We start from the raw sequence: 14,966 nt of genomic DNA on the forward strand, positions 1-14,966 counted from the left end.
AAGAGATTTCTGTCACACTTCTCTTCATCTTTTCTTATTCCCTTCTTCTCACATTCATATGTCTGGAATCATTCTTGTTTTCCTTTTCTCAAAACAGTTAATGAACAATATTTTTTCTCATAATCACTTTGAACAACCATTCAAATTTATGCTTATTCTCAAAATTCCATCTAGTTATTTAATGAAGGTTGTAGTCTGACTCATGACATACATGCCTTAATAGTTTATATGTTAATCAAATACAAGTTTTAGTCACTATGCCATGTAAAAATGCTGTACATGCGTTCAATCATATTTCACTATTATATTGTCATAATATTTTTCAAAATACTTGTTTATCTACATGACAAAAAATAATTAAATTCAAGTCTAAAACTCTTCTAAATTATTTATTGCTAGAGTTTCTCCTAACCAAAAGTCAAAGATCTACAAGTGTTCTTTTGGTCAAAAGTCGAGCCTCTAGCCACATACGTAAAAAACTAAGTTATTGTCGACTGTGTGACGCGATGTTAGTACCCTTTTACACAGTAATCAAACAAATAATATGTTATCATTCCAAACAAATTAATAAATAACCAATAACATCAAATACATAAAAAAAAGATTGAGACTTTGCATGGAGAATCATATAGAAATTCTATACAAGAAAAACCAAACTTAAAATGACATTCCTTGGTAACTTTTGATATCTTATAACTCTAGCAGCATTCTAAGTAACTAAGTAGTTACCAATTGATCATGCAGTAACCTCAAAAAGGACACACTCCTAATATTGAGATCCAACCCCTCAGTTAATATATCTCATTTTGGCTTGTTCAAAAAAAAACGCCTCAGCCTAAAAAATAAAATCAAAAAATGGATGGCTGAGTTGGTTATTTTATTTCTCTAATATTTACTTTTCCCTCACTTTTACTTTCTCCTTTGAGAGAGTTATTTATGCTGTATTTGTTTTTGGCATTGGCTTAATCCTTTTTGCTCTTGAATACAAGAAAACACCAACAAGTGCAATAGCAGTTCCTGCAGCCAAAAAGAAATAAAGAACTCTTAGGGCATGTTTGGTTACGAAAAAACATTTTCGGTTTTCATTTTCTAAAATTTGTATTTACTTTCGAACTTCTAACAAAATAGAATGACTCAAGTAGAGAATAACTGTGATAGAGAGAAGATATATAGAAAAAGTGACAATATGAACGGTAAGCGTGACCTTAAGTGGTAGTGATTTTTGTGACTTCAATGACACCAAAAATTCAAAAGCATTTGAGAACATGTGGACCATGAAAGAGACTTACCAAGTGCATTAATAGGTGAGACAGGAGTTTGAAAGAAGATAACCGAAGAGACGATAACAACCACACGCTTCACGCAATTTCCGACCGAGTGTGTCACAGGTGACACCTTCTCTAATATTCCATATGAAACCTTCCACCAAATCCATTTAGATCCAATACCAATTATTGTCACAATGTTCAATAAATAAGTCACAATTACTAAGGAAGAAGTTCTAACATATAGCAATTAGCAACTAAATACGGCTAATATGAGAATTCAATAAAGTAATATCACCACCACAATACAAAGGTTACATACTCTAAAGATAAAAGAAAAATTCTCATCTAATGCAAATGTTTTAAACCGTGGTCATATGGTGTTCGCATCGTAATCCCTAATATTGTAGAGAATTGCAGTCAAAAGCAGATGATGAAGTGCAACCTAAATCATGACCACGTTGCAGCCTTAGAGGCATCAAACACCTTGATGTCGCGGCCCAGATAACGATTACGGACCTTTTCTAAAAACTTCCAGCAAGTACTTAAGAAAATATTTCTTTATTTTCAAGTTAACAGTCAAAATTGATATCTTGTGAGGCTATTAACTGTCAATTAGCAAGTTTGTGTCCTAAATTTTAAGGTTAAGATATAATTTTGTAAGACATCATCCTAATATAAGTATCTTTTGTTTAAGTACAGCTTGCATTTTTCGTCCAGATCATAATTAATATGAATAATTTCTAAATAGAAAATCACCTTACTATTCGCAAAATCGAAGCAAAACAATATTCGAAAAGTCTCACCTGTTGGTATGCATGGAAGCAGAATGCAGCCAAAACTGATCTTATGCATAGCTCTCTAACATTCAATCCTTGACTCGCCTATATTGGAAAGGAACATACTATATCTTAGCCACATTTTTCACTTCTTCAATTACTTACATAAGAAAATATAATGGCAAAAAGCATATAAAATTTTAAATCGTTAAATATATTCTTAATCCCCATAAAATTTTCATCTATTTAAGTTTAGTCCCTAAGCACTCATTTTTAGTAGAAACTTTTCAACTCAAGGAGAAAAGTTGAGTTACATTTATGTAGGGACTAAACTTAGAAACATGTGATTTTATAGGGACTAACGCTATATATAATCGAATAAAAAATGGAAAGCTCGTTTACATACCGCAGTTTGCAGGTATGAAGGCGTAAACTTGACACCCTCCAAAAATATAGCAAACGGTAACAACATGAAAAAGGAAATGATGGTTATAACCGAATAGAGATTGATATTGTCCAACGCGTCCTGTTAAAAACATGGTTCAAGTGATAAGTCATATTTTTAACAGAATATATTGTAAGAGTTTCAATAACTAATGTTGTTACCTCTTCATTAGCCATTAGTTTTTTGCTCAAAACATTCCGCGATTGATTCGTAAGGTTTGATGCCATTGCAGTGCTGAATCCAATCCTGTTTTAAGACAGCGCATGTTAAATTCTAGAACCAATCATTCCACAAACAATAAATGTTTTCAGCTTATTGCAATAAGCTCTCAAATATAACTTATGAAAACAACTTATAGCTTATATGAAGAATAGGTTAACTTTCTTTTAACTTTTATTATAGAAATAACTTATATATATAAAACACTTATATGATAAGAGTTTATGCTATAAGCACTTAATTAAGATTTTATCCAAACATGTCTTATTCCTTATTGTCTGTAAAGTTACTCTTGCATGTAACAGCTTTAGTTTGATGAATTACCAATTGAAAGATACTTCAGTCATTGATGCTAGTGCCACTCCCCCAACAATAGGTAAAAGAGAAGAAAGCACCCATAAAGTTGGAATCTGTTCATTTAAGGATCAAAATTGAAAGTCAGAAAACCAAGACATTTACATATCTGTCCTACATGTATCGAATGACACTATATAATCTAACATGGACATTTTTTTAGGGTTAAATATGTTTTTAGTCCTGTAATTATCTTGAATTTGGTTTTTAGCCCCTATATTCAATTTTCGGTCCCAAAAAATGACAACACACTGCATTTATTAGTCGAGTAAAACGTCATTTTGGTCCCTAAATATACGGGGTGGTGTCATTATAGTTCCTAAATGAATTGAAATTACAAAAACAACCCAACTAACTAACTAAATACATATTTTAAGGACCAACGTAACTAAAGAAATACACATTCATAGATGTTTTTGATACATTCAAGGACCAAAATGGATGATTTTCAATGGATATAGGGACTAAAAACAAAAAAATAGTAATTTTATCCGAATTAAAAGCATATTTAACCCTTTTTTAAAAAATCGAAGACTTCAATTCAACATTACCTCACCGAGGAGAAGGGATGAAAGAACAACAGTGAAGAAAGGTTCCATAGCTTTGATGGTGTGAGTGAAAGACACAGCAACCTTGCCAAGACTAATGTTGGTCAACAGGTTCCCTAATGTATGAGCTACAGCCAGTGGAAGAATGGCTACAAGCTGTGAAACGCAAACAAATCAACCTATCTGTAAGCAAACACAATTTCAACATCATCGCAACCGCAGTTTCAACCACATTGGCTCATTTTGCTCCCGCAATATAAAGGTTCGCAATGTAACTGTGACCGCAATTTAAAAATCATGAATTGGACTACTCAATTGAACGGTTACGATTGACTGACAGTGTAGAAAGCTGCATATATGAATTAAATCCGATTCAAAAATTACCTTTGACCTACTAATGTTTGGTCTTGGATGAAGATTCAAAGTCCAGATCAAATTAATCACCAACGAAGCAAAGCCAAATTGAAATGCTGTAACTGTTGCTGGAAATGGATAGACTTTTAGAACCTAATAATGAACAACCAATTCATTGCAATTGAGAACAACCAAAAGAGGATCATAAAGAAAAGAAAAAAATGCAAAGACACTCAGAACATGGTTATCAAATCGAGTTTCAAATCGTGAATCATAAGGCCGATTTCCCTATCATGGATTAAATCTTTACTATGAATCATACTTCGTAAGATACATTACCAATATAGGAGAGAATCTCTCCCGCAAGGATTTCCTCTTTGTGACAGAGAATACTCTATTCAAGATTACAATGTTCAAATATACAGCCGCGTTCTCCTATTTATAACCAAACTCTCTAACTAGTCCAAATAACTAAATTATTATACTAACTATAACAACTCTTAACTACATTAACTAAGTCTTAAGTATTAACTACTCTAATTAGCCATCATTCTATATCCTAACATAGTGATTCATTAGAATGAACCAAACTTATCATCATAATGTATCATAATTCAAAATGGGATTCATTTCCAAAATATATACACATTAGGGAGTCAATCAGTTTGGTATCGAATCGCGACACCAGTAGGATGTATCGTAAGATACCAATAACCATAACCAAAATTCTTTTCATTCACTAATGCAAAACCTACATTTGAAATTTTCAAAATTTTACTATTAAAAAAAGTCCCTTTAACTTTAACCCTATCCCTTTTCACCCTAGAATCTAATTCATTGCTATCATCCAAATAAATTGAAAGCCGTGACTAACACCGACACGTGTGATTACATTCAATTAATTCATTTTCAAATTTCTACTGGTGTCTACATCTGTGTTAGTGTTGTGTCAGGTGTCTATGTAAGGGTTTCATAGTTCAAAACAAAGGATTAAAACAAAACCTGTTTGTTGTAAATGTTGAAGTAAATATTCAAGAGATACCAACTAGCAAACATGAAACCAAGCTGCAAAGACTGAACCAACCCAGAAGGTTGAGTTGGTTCATCACTTTGTGCCTGTGGAACAGAAGCAGCAAAGACTCTAAAAGATGAAATTTTTGGATTTGAAAGGAGAAAAGTTGAAGACTTTCTAACAGTTTGGAACAAAGAAGAAGATGGGCATGAAAATCCATCAATGGTGAGTCTAAGTGGTGAAGAAGAAAAAGAATGATAATGAGAATTTTGAAAAGGGTGAAATCTTGGTGTTGAAAGAGAAGATGAAACAAAGAGAGTTTGCATTTTGAAGTTTGAAGAGTGAAAACAAGAAGACAATGACATAGTTGTTGCTTGCATGAAGTGAAAAACACAATTTTTTTTTTGACAAAAAAATACACAAAAATGTTGATTTCTAATTTATTTGTATTTTTTTAAAAAACAAAGGTATCATCCGCGCGCAACTACAGAGACTAATCATTTCCCAACAAATGATTCTCCATACGCACCGGCCAGAGATCGAGCTCATGACCAAATGGTTAAGGGACCCAAGTAAGTGGTACCACATGGTTGTAATTTTTATTTTTGATAGTATTAAGTTGTTGTCTAAATTATGATTCTAATATATGATACTCGAAATGATAATAAATTTTGGTTTTTTTATAGTGAATCAATAATTGTAGAAGTAGGTGAATTTCATTTTCAAATTTGGTTTAGAAATCGAGTATCTTTCTAATTTTGGGGTTTTTGTGTGATCATCTTGCTAACTTAACCGTGAAAATTACACATACAAAGTAATAAGGAGTAGATTAATAAGGAGTCGATAATTACAAATATAAATTTCTAGCTTTTTTTTTTTCTATTCTTTTCTTTCCTCAACCAAGTGACCTCTTAGAAAACACGCAAATTTCTAGTTTTTTATTATGAGATGTATTTATGGAATATTTTTTAATTTAGTTTTACATCATGATGTTTTTGTTTACAATCGAATTAAAGATTAAAACTACGATCTCTGTCATACTATTCAAATTTCTTACCATGAAATCAAATCTATCGGCTTTAGTTTTATATCATGATTAGACAACTAAACCGATTCGAGAAATATTTGATAACTTTACCAAGATTAGTTGGAGAAGAGAAAACAAGCACAAAAAATATTTCTCAAACACAAAATTTGACATCAACATCATTGCATGTACATATAATTTTTTACGTTTATTTTGTTATATGTCTATCTCAAGTTCACACACATCAATTTACAGTTTATACGGTATTCAACTTTTATTTAATGTGATTTTTCTAATGTTTTATAGAGTGCAATTCTAAAGTGGTTAGGTTTCTCGTGTTTTACCAAATGATGCTCAATCCCACACCTTCAATTTTGTGGTCCATATGCTTATTTGGAAAAGAGATTCATAATTCTTTCCGCACTATTTGGTTACTATTTGGTTGGCTTGTTGTTGGTTCAAATAGGTTGTTTAGACACAAGGAAATATTGCATGAAATTTTACTTGATAAAATTTAATTTTGGTGTGGCTAAACAAAGAGAAAATTTTGTAAAAAAAAAGACAGAGAAAATATTTCATCTATGATTTAAATCTTTCGTGGTCGAATCATATGACTTGTATAAGTTGTGTCTAATTGATGTATTTTTGGTCGGTTTCAATTTTGAGTTGTTGAAAGTTTTCTTCCTCATAAGTTCGATTTGTGGTGGAAACAATTTTTTGTAAAATTTTATTTACTTTGCAGTCAAACTCTAAATTATTGGAGCCTCATTTTCCTAAAACTAGAAGGTTAATAAAAATAAAATAAAAATTATACTCCCTCCGGCCATAAATATAAGCAAAAGTGAACTTTTTAGATTCATTCATTGAATAATATATGTATATGATCTCTATTAGAGTCTAGATACATCAATTATTCAATAAATCTAAAAAATGCACTTTTCCTTATATTTGAGGCTAAAGGGAGTACATTTTCTTTTAGGCGCATCTTATGCATGCAGGATGTTTTTAATATGTTATTTAAATAAAATTCCGTAAAAAAAATGAAAAAAAAAATGTAGTATTAATATTATAATGAGTTCTCCTAATGGAAAGAGCATGCTAACTTTTTTTTTTTAATCGGAAAAATAAATTCTCACAAACAAGCTAATTTGTTAAAAGAAGAAGAAAAAACGCATGAAAGACACTACTAACTTAAAAGATTATGTGTTTAAAAAAAAAAACTTAAAAGATTATGGTTCACAAATGAGACAATTTTTTTACCATGCACAAATGTGACATATTGATCTAATATCGAGACTTATTAATCTCATAGTGAAAATAAATTTGTTTATGGTAAAAAATTTATCTCACTTATGTATACTAGACAAAGTCATAATTTATATAACTATAGACAGCAAAAAATTGAATAAAATGGTATTATAAAATTGACCACGTTGCCCTCGTTCTGTCTGAAGTTAGAAACATGCTTTAATTTTGAGGCTGATATATATCGTCTTTGCCACCATGGGACCACTACAAGAAACTTGGCTAGCTTTCATTCAAATTTGTTGTGGTTTGTATGTATTTATCCAATAATGTTGTGGAGGTGTTTGGTTGAAAATCATTTTGAAAATCATTTTGTATGTATTTATTCAAATTTCCTGGCTTCGTTTTGATTTGGTAGGTAATAAGGTTCATGCAGTTTGAATGTGACATAGTAGTTAATTTCGGCTTTTTTTTTTTTTTCATCGGCAAAAGGAGAAAAAATATATTAAAGGGCATAAAAAATGTCAAATCCAATATAGTAAACAAGGCCAATGCTAGCACACCAGTCCCTAAAGCAAAACAGCCAACACAAAAGGCTAGAGAAAACACAACATACAAGTGCTGCAAATTTCGGCCATTTATTTAAGGCCAAATGCATTTTACAATTATTTAAACTTAACGTTACAAATGCAAAACTTAAATACCTCATTTGTCCTTTATCTAACTTGATAAAGAAAAGACGGACCTCTAATTTGATGGAAAAGGGTGTTTTCAAGTGAGCAAATTTCTTAATTAAAAAATCATGCCACACTGATGTGAATCTAATTTTGTCTCCTCCATAAAAATAAATATACAACCCACATTCTTCTATAATTTGTAGATTTAATCTACACAATCATTAAATCTACACAATCATTCCCTCATCTGCAATTCGTTCATGTAAAAGTTATTGTTTAGCTATTACAGTTGTGTTTCTGTCAACAACAAAAACCTCTACTACAGTAGTATTGGCCTATGTTTGGATAAACTTCTGCACAGGGTCCTGAAATATGTTGGTTGTGATGCGACCTACCGCAAAAACAAACAGCGCTAAGAATTGGGAAGCCAGTAGTAGGACAAATTCCCAAATAATGATTTTACAATTTATCAATAAAGGCTCATATGTTCAATGTTTTCCTAACATTCTAGGGACTAGGATTTCAACCCATGTCAATGCATCCACCAAACCATAGCTTTTCCAATTTCCCTTCATCTTACACCCCAAAAAAAAGTACGCTAGACCGTTGCAGGCTCTCGGAGCTTACTCTCAAGATTAAATGCCACAGCATCAATAAATTCTTCAGTATTCAAGTAAAACTCCCTCGATACCCTGCACATAGTCCAATGTCAAAACAATTAGACATACAATTTACCTAGAAATGTTTCAACTGCAAGAATTACTGAAGCAAACCGTCTTCCCAAACCTAATAATAGGCTAAAGAAGACTGATATAATTATATATATTGGTCAAACCAGTTTAACTTACATTATTAACATATATCATATGGAATTCATGTGTTAATATATAGGAAAGTAATCCTGGAATCAAATATTAAGTAAAAAGGTTTTGGTAAGAGTAACATAAATGATGTTTTATTAGAATTTCCGGACCAAAACGAATGGAAGTTGTAGTCACTGACTTTGTTTCATGATCCAAAGATTTCATCAATTAATAAAATCTTAAAACAAATAATTGCATCGAAGCAGGACACAAGAATTAAGAAGTTAAATTAAAGTTTGAAATACAAAGTTCAGAAGATGTTTGCAATACCAAAATATTTCAAATGAGTAAACATGGTGGGGAAGAAGATTCTCTTACTTAGGTCCATGAATCAGAAGGGCAAGATCTTTGGTCATCTTTCCTGACTCCACTGTCTCAACACATGCAGCCTCCAACTTATTCGCAAAATCCAGTAATTTTTCATTTTTATCCAGCTTGGCTCTGGTACATAATAACTAACTCATGTCAATAACAGATTCATAAAAGTAAGGTAGAAAATAATTTTATTTTTTTAAGAAAAGGTGCAAGTATAGATCACTTTTTAATCTATGGACATCAAGAGATGGTACCCACTTTTATGAATATTCACACACCCAAAAATATTCTAGTATATGAAAATTTCGTCGAATTATATTAATCTACGTTGACCTTGACAAAGTTTGGAAGCAATATTGTTTGCAATTGACAAAGGAATAGTTCAAAAGAATTTGCAATTTCAAATAAGCAATACCTATGTTCCAGTCCTCGTGTCCATGCAAATATGGAAGCAATACTGTTTGTACTGGTTTCTTGGCCCTTTTGATGAAACCGAAAATGCCGAGTTACAGTTCCATGAGCTGCCTCAGCTTCAAGTGTCTTGCCGTCGGAAGATAGCTGCAGGTTTTTGTTGCAAGCAAAACATATTACATCTAATAACAAAAAATAGAGATGACAACAATGTTGATGGAAAAGTACTGTAATAACAAGAACAATAATCTAATAATCTAATACATACCAGCACAGAGGTCATGAGACCCAATGAGCCGAATCCTGCACATATTCAGAATTAATCATTAATCATTACACAAATTTCAAATGCTTTCTTGGCACTCAACAAATACATTCAACCAATGAAAATGAAATTAACAACCACAACAGAACAGACACATTCACAGAGCCAATCGACTACATGAGTTCACAATACAAGACATAAAAACTTCAAGATTTATGTAACAACTAATCAGAGACAAGGCCAAATGTTTCCCCTGCCATGCTACACATCATATTGTTGTTCATTTCACATTGAAGAGAAAGCAAATACCATTCTTTTATGATAAAACGTAATGCAAAAGGTAGTGTCACTTGTTTGTAAAATTTAGCACTTAAAACTTAGGTAATTGCTTATTTTTCTAACACTTTTTCCCGACAGCCATTTCTCATGCATTTTTAAAAATTGATAAACAAACTCGTAATAACAAAAACAAATCATACTAATGCCTTTGTCAAGGTTAAATTATTTGATAATCAGATGTCAATAATGTAGATCCAACCAAAGCAAATTATGATGCTATGGTCTCTATATATAGTTTTACTGTCCTCGATAATAAACAGAGCTCCCTCAGCTGGTATGATCCCGATAAACCAATTTCAATTATCCTGATGTACACACCAGCTGAGCCAAATCGCTAGGAGCAGGATTTCTCTGTATTTGATTTTTTTTACCACTTTCCATGGTTTAGGTCCAAAAATTGGTATAATCAGAAACATTGGTGAGGGTTAGTGCTGACTGACATGATACATACAATCATCCTGCTTCAATAAAAACGACGAGGTCTCTATATTACCTTGAGCAAGTAAATCACTTTGAACATCGCCATCATAATTCTTGCAAGCCCAAACATATCCACCTTCGCTCTTGAGTGCATATGCCACCATGTCATCAATTAGCCTATGCTCATACCTAAAGTCAATCAAGTGTCAACCATCAATGTGTATATGTAATGCACCAAAAGATTCAAAACATTTTGGCTCATAAACCTAAAAACAGACCATATCGAGTGTTCTTCAAACTTTTGCTGCCACCTTTCTTCATAAACCTCCTGAAATATGTCTTTAAATCTGCAACAATCTCAAACTGTAAATCATCTCCAATTGCAAACAATAAAAAGAAAAGCTGTTTGAATTTAAAAGAAGTTTAGCATATGAAGGCGACAATTGAAAATATTAACTAGCACAAAGATATATCAATAATCACCTGCCATCATATTTCTTGAGAATTGTGTTTTTGGTGCTCAAGTAGAGTGGCCACTTCTTTGTAAATGCCAGTGACATGGATGATTCAGCAAATGCTCGAATAGACTGGCATATTAGGGAAGCAAGTGTTTTAACACAATAAAAAAGCAACAAAAGCAAGTTTTGAACATTAAGTAGCATAGACACTTGAAAATATAAAATGAACAAACCTCGTCAACATTATACATAGCAAGAGCTACGCCAGGGCCTTTGAAATTATGAACATCAAGCTCCACTGGAGTGGCACCATCTTCTGGAACTGAATTAGAGATAGACAAAGTTTGTAAACTACATATATGATGTTTAAAGTGATAATTCACAAAAAAAAATAAAAAATTCAACTCCATCAGAAACTAACATACCAAATACCAGCTTAAGCTTCCCCGGTCCGTTGATTACTGTATCAGTGGCACGATACTGATCACCAAAAGCATGCCTACCAATACAAATAGGCTTTTTCCATCCTGTAAACTGAAAAATAAGTTCCAAATGGTGCTTGGCAGTATTTCAACTCCATTAAGAATCAAACTACAGTTAAGACGTTACCTGGAATAATTCTGGGTATATTGCGGCATATTATCGGCTCACGAAATACAGTACCTAAAAGGAAAGAAAATTATTTTGAGCAAAAATTAAAAGCTGTCACTGGATTTTTTTTTTCAGATATACCCTATCACAGGATCAGTATAGACAAAACTACACACAGCAGTGTCTCTAACCTCTATGCAGACTAATATCTCTTGCACTATATATATCTACAATTCTACATGAAGGCCCCAAAATTTATCATGTGGAGGGACTGACATTGTCACACAGTAAAAAAACTGGCTAACAACATTAACTTTGATGCTTGCATTCAATAATATGTGCATATTACAAACCATTTAAAATATTTCTTATTGTGCCATTGGGGCTTCTCCACATAGACTTCAGTCCAAATTCTTTGACTCGGGTCTCATCTGAAAATTCAGAAATCAGAACAGAGTTCAGATAATATTATTTTGTAAAAATATTATAAACAAATCAAGATCATGAACTAAGGTCCACTTGCATGACTATGTAGGATGTTTTATAAGATGAGCTAAATTTATGCGCATAACACAAGGTCAAATGACTCGTGATACAGAACATTACAGATATTTAAAGCCCAGTACTACTTACCGGGAGTTATAGTTGCACATTTCACAGCAACATTGTACCTGAAGCAAATAGAAGTTTCAATTAATAATTGGGAAAATTATGCAAATTTGTTTATAAAAACAGAAAGATGGAATGTGGGCAGGGCGAGGGGGCAGGATAAGAAACCCTCTGAAAGAGGAAAAAAAATGCATGAAACCACGGTAAAATTACAGTTAGGCTGCAGAGGCCCAATACAAGCATGTAACTAATGGCAAATCCCTTGAAACATGCATTAGCAGAGCATCACAGGTAGGTAGAGAGGACAAAAACATAATTCTATTTCTATGCAAAAGCAATTTACGAGCAGGGAAAAGACGTGAAATATGCAGGTTCTCCACTATAACTAAATGTACCGACAGATTACACGAAACAAAACTGCCACAATTATTTTAGTTCCTCACCTCTTTTCGTAAATGGTAAAACAAAATCATTCAACCTAACCAGCAAAATGTGGCTAAAGTAGGAGGACAAGCACAAAGCTTATCAAGGACCTTAAACAAATCGTCCAAAAAGATATACAATATCAATCACCCTAATGGAAAATCCAATAAGGCAAAGGACCCTAACAGCTTCCCCCAGCAAGCAGTTACTTTATGTCTCAAACAACTTTAGTGAAACTAAATAAGTAGCATTACTTGGCTATCAGTTCTCGCCATATCCAGAAACTTTATTTACTTTCCTAATTAACAGACCTAGCTATACCTTCCAATCTAACATTCTATTTCTCAGCACCAACACAAATCACTAATAGTAAAATAAAAATAACTAAAATGCAATGTGTTCTTTTATGTATGTTTTGATGTTTCGGTTAATTGAAAACAGAATCACTCACTTGAGAGTAGCTTCGGCACTTTCAACAGTCACTCTGTCATCAGTAGCATCACGATTTTCAATCCCCAAGTCAAAATACTTTATGTTCAAATCCAAGTAAGGAAATATAAGCTGCACTCACATAACAAACAAAAAATAACACATTAAAATCATAAGCAAATTGCAAACAGTCTATGAGACTATTTGAGCTTATCTACTAGTATAAGCACTTGTGAGACTGTTTGGAATAACTTATTAAAACAATTTTGACATGTTCATAAGCTGTTTTCAGCTCATTTTCATAAGTCCTCCAAGATAGCTTATGAAATCAACTTATAGCTTATACAAATACAACTTAACTTCATTTTATCTTTTGTTACAGAAAGCTTGTACATGAGGAATGCTATGAACACTCACTTTTCAACCAACACTCTCTCTAACTCATGTGGGTCTCACCACTTTATGTGGAACCTATTTCCAAAGTGAGGGACTCATGATGATTTCAACCAATTAGAAAGTGAGTATTAGAGTGTTGGAAAGAGAATGTTCCTAACACTCATCCCTTGTACATTATCTTTAACCTACAAATTAAGTTGTACAAAGCCTATGCAATAGCACCAACATTTTGGATTAAAAAGGCATATCCGATGTTCGACACAGGCACGAAACTGACATATCTAATTACATTCATCACTTTCATTTTCTCAAATCTCTCAAATCATTACCAGTATCTACATGTTTAAGTGTTTAAGTGTCAGTGTCGTGTTCGGTGTATGCCTGAGTAGTTCATAATCATATCAAATAAGAAATCATTGAATAAATTAATAAATAAATAACGAATGAGATAAGCTAAGAATGCATGCATGAATTCATACTTTATCCTTGATCATCTTCCATATAATCCTGGTCATTTCATCACCTAACAAAGCAAAACAACAATAATAAGTAAATAAATAAAAATCAACAAAATAAAAAATAAAAAAACTGGTGAAGTAGTGAATTGCAATGAAAAAGAGAGGAATAATACCGTCCATTTCGACGATGGGATTGATGACATGAATAGGACGAGAAGCGAAACATCGAAGAGAGATGCGATTGTTGTTGGAGTTGGAAAATGAAAGAGAGTGAGGAGGAAAAAAGAGTGATGAAGAAAAATGCGATGATGGAGTTGAATGGAAGAGGAAGTTAGGGTTTCTGAGAGAAGAAGAAGAAGAAGATAACATGGTGGTTGTGCGTAATCGGAACAGTGATGATGATGCTCTCAGCATAACTAACTTTATTTTCGTTTTCTTCTTTTTCTTTGGGTTTTGACGTTTTTTGAACTTGTTGCAACTTTTAGGTTATACCACCGTCTTCGTGTCACCGTCCAATTCGACTACAAGCTCATTTGGCTTAATTATAGTTTTAGTCTGCTGTTTTAACTTATTTACAAAATGGTCCTCGGATTTTAAAATCAAACCATTTTGTTTTTTTATTAGATTTTTGTAATTAAAAATAGTGATTCAATATATTTTAAATGATATATTCCATGGATTGAAATTGGCTATAGATTTGGGCTTTAATGAATTATTTTGTTATACTGACTCACTTACGTGTATAAATCTCATCCAAGGCATCTCCTCTTCTTATTATGTCTATGGTGTTTTTATTCATAATATTAAAGATATTTTGTTACAAGACACTATCACTTTGTGTCACACTCTCTGAGAGGGCAACCAATATGCTGACTTCCTAGCAAAACTGAGTACTTCTTCAAATGATGATTTATTGATCCATACCTCTCCTCCGGATGGCCTCTTGAGCTACATTAAAGCAGAGGACCTGGATTCCATGCAGTCAGAGAGTGGTGCAGTCATGCATCCATTGCATTGGAGCCTTTGGATTAAATTTTAATCAAATAAATAAAAAACATTAATAA

General features: G+C 32.6%; 2 protein-coding genes across 2 annotated transcripts; both read right to left on the reverse strand.

The window, feature by feature from the left end:
- Positions 1-510: 510 nt before the first annotated feature.
- On the reverse strand, positions 511-5,631 carry LOC123906614 (phosphoenolpyruvate/phosphate translocator 2, chloroplastic-like). Its single transcript, XM_045956561.1, has 10 exons — positions 4,967-5,631; positions 3,995-4,117; positions 3,614-3,766; positions 3,033-3,118; positions 2,651-2,735; positions 2,451-2,570; positions 2,072-2,149; positions 1,290-1,419; positions 830-1,017; positions 511-786 (listed from the first exon to the last, which is right to left on the reverse strand). Exons 1-9 carry the CDS (start codon positions 5,354-5,356, stop codon positions 935-937), a joined length of 1,248 nt encoding a protein of 415 aa, XP_045812517.1. The 5' UTR covers positions 5,357-5,631; the 3' UTR covers positions 511-786; positions 830-934.
- A 2,462-nt stretch (positions 5,632-8,093) lies between these two features.
- LOC123906615 (isocitrate dehydrogenase [NADP]-like) lies at positions 8,094-14,437 on the reverse strand. Its single transcript, XM_045956562.1, has 15 exons — positions 14,076-14,437; positions 13,924-13,967; positions 13,071-13,180; positions 12,221-12,258; positions 11,941-12,018; positions 11,606-11,659; positions 11,422-11,523; positions 11,230-11,318; positions 11,022-11,125; positions 10,817-10,885; positions 10,612-10,727; positions 9,783-9,817; positions 9,519-9,661; positions 9,107-9,229; positions 8,094-8,617 (listed from the first exon to the last, which is right to left on the reverse strand). Exons 1-15 carry the CDS (start codon positions 14,314-14,316, stop codon positions 8,524-8,526), a joined length of 1,440 nt encoding a protein of 479 aa, XP_045812518.1. The 5' UTR covers positions 14,317-14,437; the 3' UTR covers positions 8,094-8,523.
- Positions 14,438-14,966: the final 529 nt, after the last annotated feature.

This window comes from Trifolium pratense, linkage group LG2, assembly GCF_020283565.1.
Source record: "Trifolium pratense cultivar HEN17-A07 linkage group LG2, ARS_RC_1.1, whole genome shotgun sequence".
Lineage (NCBI taxonomy): Eukaryota > Viridiplantae > Streptophyta > Magnoliopsida > Fabales > Fabaceae > Trifolium > Trifolium pratense.

Coding starts and splice junctions, on each gene's coding strand:
- LOC123906614 (XM_045956561.1), bottom strand. CDS start 5,356: ATGCAAGCAACAACTATGTCATTGTCTTCTTGTTTTCACTCTTCAAAC. Junction 4,118..4,966: donor TCAACATTTACAACAAACAG/GTTTTGTTTTAA, acceptor GTTCATTATTAG/GTTCTAAAAGTCTATCCATT. Junction 1,420..2,071: donor GCTTCCATGCATACCAACAG/GTGAGACTTTTC, acceptor ATTTGGTGGAAG/GTTTCATATGGAATATTAGA.
- LOC123906615 (XM_045956562.1), bottom strand. CDS start 14,316: ATGCTGAGAGCATCATCATCACTGTTCCGATTACGCACAACCACCATG. Junction 11,524..11,605: donor TATACCCAGAATTATTCCAG/GTAACGTCTTAA, acceptor TTCAGTTTACAG/GATGGAAAAAGCCTATTTGT. Junction 9,818..10,611: donor AAGTGATTTACTTGCTCAAG/GTAATATAGAGA, acceptor GAATATGTGCAG/GATTCGGCTCATTGGGTCTC.